Source organism: Penaeus chinensis, chromosome 34 (assembly GCF_019202785.1).
Source record: "Penaeus chinensis breed Huanghai No. 1 chromosome 34, ASM1920278v2, whole genome shotgun sequence".
NCBI classification, from domain to species: Eukaryota; Metazoa; Arthropoda; class Malacostraca; order Decapoda; family Penaeidae; genus Penaeus; species Penaeus chinensis.
Window position 1 is genome coordinate 6,970,401 of NC_061852.1, and position 5,000 is coordinate 6,975,400.

Below are 5,000 nucleotides of genomic sequence, written 5' to 3' on the forward strand. Positions count from 1 at the left end.
TTATTATCATCATTATTATTAGTCATAATCACTGATATGATCATAATACCAGTATTACTATTACCGTTGTTGTCTTCATAATTATCATCACTAACATTATTATCATTCTCATCATTGTTATCATTATTATCGCTATAATTACATTCACTTATCATTATTATTATCACTATTCTTACCATTATGTTTACTATTCTTACGATCAATGCTATCATTATCATTATCAACTTAATCATCATCCACATCACTATCACCATTTTCATTATTATCGTCATCTTCATCACTATCATTATTACCATTACCATTACCATTATCATTGTTATTATTGTCATCTTATTAACAATATCATCATAATCATTGTTATTATCTTTATCATTACAATATTTATCAGTATTATCAGCATCATTATTACTATTACTATTATTACTAATATAATTACCATTATTCTTGTCATTATTATTACTATTATCGTTTTTATCATCACTTCTATCATAATATAATGATAATGATATCAAATAATAATAATGGTAATAGCAATCAATGGTTACGCATGGTAATAACAAAACTAATAATAATTGGAAAAAATAATAACTACATCAATCACAATAACAAAAGCAATGAACGTGAAAATAATTATGATAATGGTAACTATTATAATGACAACAACAATAAGACCAACAATAATAATTAGTTAATAATAATGAAAAATGAATAATGATATTAATAACAATAATAATAATAACTAACAATATAAAAATAACAATAACAATAGTAAAAAAAAAATAATAAAAAAATACTGCCTACAAAAGCAACAGCAGTGTCACCCAGACCAAGTCTGCCCCAAGATCCCCGCTCAGCAGGGCCCTCCTTCCCGAAGCATACCCAGGGCAGAGAGCCCCTGGAAGCCCGCAAGAGAGAGCCAAACGGGCCGCCTGCTTGAGGCGCCCTCGACAGCCACAGAATCGCGGTCGTATGTTAAAGTGTACCAACAGTAACCCTCATACGCGGAAAACTATAACAAGAACAAGAGGACGTGTACTTACTTGCGTTGACGAGCGAACAAGCAAGGGCCAGCAGGAGCAGGAGCAGGGGCGTCAGCAGCAGGGGAGGGGCCGTGGAGGAGCCAGAAGGAGAGGCACCTGGCCGCATCCTGCTCCCTGCTGTAAGGGGGGAAATACACACACGGGGTTAGAGAAAAACCTTGAGTACATGCAACCTTACTGTGACGCAGAAACCTCAAAGCTACGACGAGGATGACCTCCCGCTGATTAAAACTAGGTCACCTGAAGGTCGGCTCAGGTCATCTCCGCGGTGACATCTCACTCCCTGCACACGCCCCAGAGGTGAGGCAGGAGCCTGATCTGGCAGTAACCCGATCCCAGGACTTTTTTCACTAACACACTAGCACTAATTTTCAACAATAGCTTCATTCAACTTCTTTTCCTTTCTATAAATCCTTAACACATTTGTTCATTGTCTACTAACATTATCTTTATTTCTTACTTTTTAAACTGTTCACTCTTATTATCACACTGAAAGGAGAATGAAAAGCTTAATGAGAATATCAATTCGGTCAATAGCACTTTAGTACTCTTCTCTCACATTAATGAAGACTCGGCTCACACTGGTATGCCTGTACTATAAAGAGGGTGCGCGAGAAAGAACAAAAAACACGATATAAAAAGAAAAAGAGGCCAGTGAGACCAGGGGAACCAGGAAGGCAAGCAAAGACACGAGGAGCTGCAATATTTTAAGTTTTCTTCCATAACCAGTCATGATCTCACTGTCACTGTATAAAGTAATCGGTCTCGCAACTTTACATTGTGCAGGTCCATTCACAAATCCCGCGAATACACGCCCAAATCTGTGGCATTAGCAAGAACCTTGTCCGCGCTGTCCAACAAATAATACAACACGTGTTTCCCCCGTAAAGCTACACTTGTCGTAAAGTCTGCGGAATTTACTACCCGCAGTTCGTTTACTCCACTACTGCATAGCGCTTGCATATTAGTTAACAGCTATTTCGAAACAAAAATTGTAACAATGCTACCAAAAAGTCTCTTTTATAACATAAAACAGGATATCCATTGACAGAGTCATAACCAACTGGAAATATTTAGAGATGAGAGAGAGAAGAGAGGACAGAGAGGGAGTGTAGAGGGAGGAATGGAAACGAAATGAGGCAATACCTAAGAAGTTCATGAGTTCTTGCATTATATCCGTGAATTAAACGCTACTGCCGTTCTTGAATCATCATTAACTAGAGAGAGAGAGAGAGAAAGATACATACAAACATACGTACACACATATATACATCAATATCAGATCTCCATATAAGGTGAAAGGCAGCTGCAGGGTCCTTTCGTTAATAATAGACAAGATGTAGAAGGTTTAGTCTGAACATAAATGAATCTCGACGAAACGACTCGGCAAGTGCAGTGAATATTAAAATGCCAATCTGCTTCGAAACGAGGCTTCCATTTAAGGACTTGTTCAATTATGGACCAAAGAGATGATCAGTACATAAGAATTTAACCTGTCAATCCATCAACATGACTTGATTATACGATCCTACATATATGTCTGAGGATGCTGAGAGAGCGAGAGTTCGAGGAGTAGACACCCAATGCATAAATTCCTCTGTGTGCGTGTGCATGCGCAACAAACACTCACTCACTCACTCACTCACACACTCACACACTCACACACTCACACACACACACACACACACACACACACACACACACACACACACACACACACACACACACACACACACACACACACTCACTCACTCACTCACTCACTCACTCACTCACTCACTCACTCACTCACTCACTCACTCACTCACTCACTCTCTCACTCTCTCACTCTCTCACTCACTCACTCACTCACTCTCTCACTCTCTCACTCTCTCACTCTCTCACTCTCTCACTCTCTCACTCACTCTCACTCATTCTCTCTCTCTCCTATGCATACACATAAATATTCATACATATGGAGAGATACAGAGAATGGAAAACAATTGACACGCCCTTGGCAAACAAGTGGCTGACAAAGACAGCGTATAAATGCATCAATGAATAACGAAGGGCGCGACTGAAAGGAGGGGATTGACTCAAAGTTGTAAGTACACGAAAGGAAAGATGAAGTAACGGGAAGTGCATAAGAGACAAATGAGAAAACAAGGGGAATGGAGAGGATGTGACGGGTGAGGATAAAGGGGAGAAGAGGAACGACCAAAAAGGGAAGAGAAAGCGGGGGTGAGGGGGAAAAATAAAGGAGCAGAGTTAAGACGCAAGGGAAGAAAGGGGAAAGGAAAGGAGATGGAGAAGAACAAGAGAGAAAATACATAAAGCTAAAATCGACAGAAGGAAAGGGGAACAAGATAGTACAAGGGGAGACAAGGGTAAGGGTACAAGAGAGAGCCTGACATGCACGAAGAATTCAAGTCTGAGTTAGCCTGATGGAGGAGAGGAGAGGAGAGAAGAAGGAAGGGGAAAAGAGGAGTGGGAAGGGGATGAGAGGAGAGGGAAGGGGAGGAGAGGAGAGGGAAGGGGAGGAGAGGGCAGGGAAGGGGAGGAGAGGGGAGGAGAGGAGAGAGAAAAGTAAGAAGGGATTCAAGATTCAGGCCTTCCTTATAAAAGTTTTTAATGTGTGCTTATATATATACACACACACATGGGTCAGCAAGGAACAATAAATAATTCTTTACATTCTGCCATTACTCGAGACGCACAAACATAATTACACACGATCGAATTCTGAAATAAATCACTCCCCTTACCATGCCACCATGACTTTCACCTTTGCCTTCATGACTTACTGTACCTCTCTTTACACTCAATTTCCTTCATTCGGTCTCCTTCCCTCCTCCTTCCCTCTTGATTCCTCCTTCCTTTCCTACTCCTCTTTCCTCACCCCTCTTCCCTCTTTCACCCCTCCTCCCTCCTCCCCTCCTTCTCCGCTCTCTCTTCCATCCCTATACCTCCTCCTTCCTTCTTCCTTCCTTCCGCTTTCTCGGAAGTTCCCATCTCTCTCATTTTCTCTCTAATCCCTCATTGTCCCCGAATAATGACACGAGAGAAGAACTTCAATCACCGTCACTCGCCCCCCACCCCACCCCCCCACCCCACCCCCCACCCCCCGGATGATCCTCGGCCCAGCTACAATTAAGGCAAATCTACATATCATTTGGTAGAGCGCTGACATGTTCGACGGAGGAGAGGGAGGGTCGGAAGACAGAGGGAAACGGAGGCAAGGGGAGAAACAGAGAGGTAAGGGGAGAGGAAGGGTAGAAACAGAGAGGTAAAGGGAAAGGAAGGGGAGAAACAGAGAGGTAAGGGGAGAGGAAGGGTAGAAACAGAGAGGTAAAGGGAAAGGAAGGGGAGAAACAGAGAGGTAAGGGGAGAGGAAGGGGAAGAAGGAAGGGATGAGGGAACCAGGGAGGAAAGGGATGGGAGGGGGAAGGGAACTGTGGAAAAATAAGGTAGGGAAAGGAAAGGGAGAAGGGACGAAGTTGAGAAAAGTAGTGAAAGGAAAGGAAGAAAAGAATGAAGGAGGGAGGGAGGGAGGGAGGCAGGGAGGGGAGGGAGGGGAGGAGAGAGAGAGAGAGAGAGAGAGAGAGAGAGAGAGAGAGAGAGAGAGAGAGAGAGAGAGAGAGAGAGAGAGAGAGAGAGAGAGAGTGGGGGGGGGGAGGGGGGGCACAGACGAAATCTACTTTCAACAATACAAAGCATAGCGTACATCACTCACTCATTTTTATTGCAAATATATGCATTTCCTCTTCAAACTGTGACCATTTCCTAAACAATCCATTTCCTATATACACTGTAATAGCCTTTTTACCTATCTTTTTGTCCCTCTACACTACAGCAATTTCCCTTCCAAAGACCCTCACTCCATCCCGCATCGCCGTCGCCACTCGCACCGCCCATTTCAATCAGTTTGCTGTATTCCCTTCGACAACGCGATCCCCGGCTTAAGTGTTCTCGACATATTAA

At 42.8% G+C, this 5,000-nt stretch overlaps 1 protein-coding gene across 1 annotated transcript in view; it reads right to left on the bottom strand.

Annotated features, from left to right (window-relative positions):
- LOC125043901 (tyrosine-protein phosphatase Lar-like) overlaps window positions 1-5,000 on the bottom strand; it is a 949,474-nt gene that overhangs the window by 445,182 nt on the left and 499,292 nt on the right. Inside the window, exon 4 of the mRNA XM_047640276.1 lies at window positions 1,041-1,157. Within this exon, the coding sequence (XP_047496232.1) occupies window positions 1,041-1,157 (117 nt within the window). The remainder of the gene's footprint in view (window positions 1-1,040; window positions 1,158-5,000) is intronic.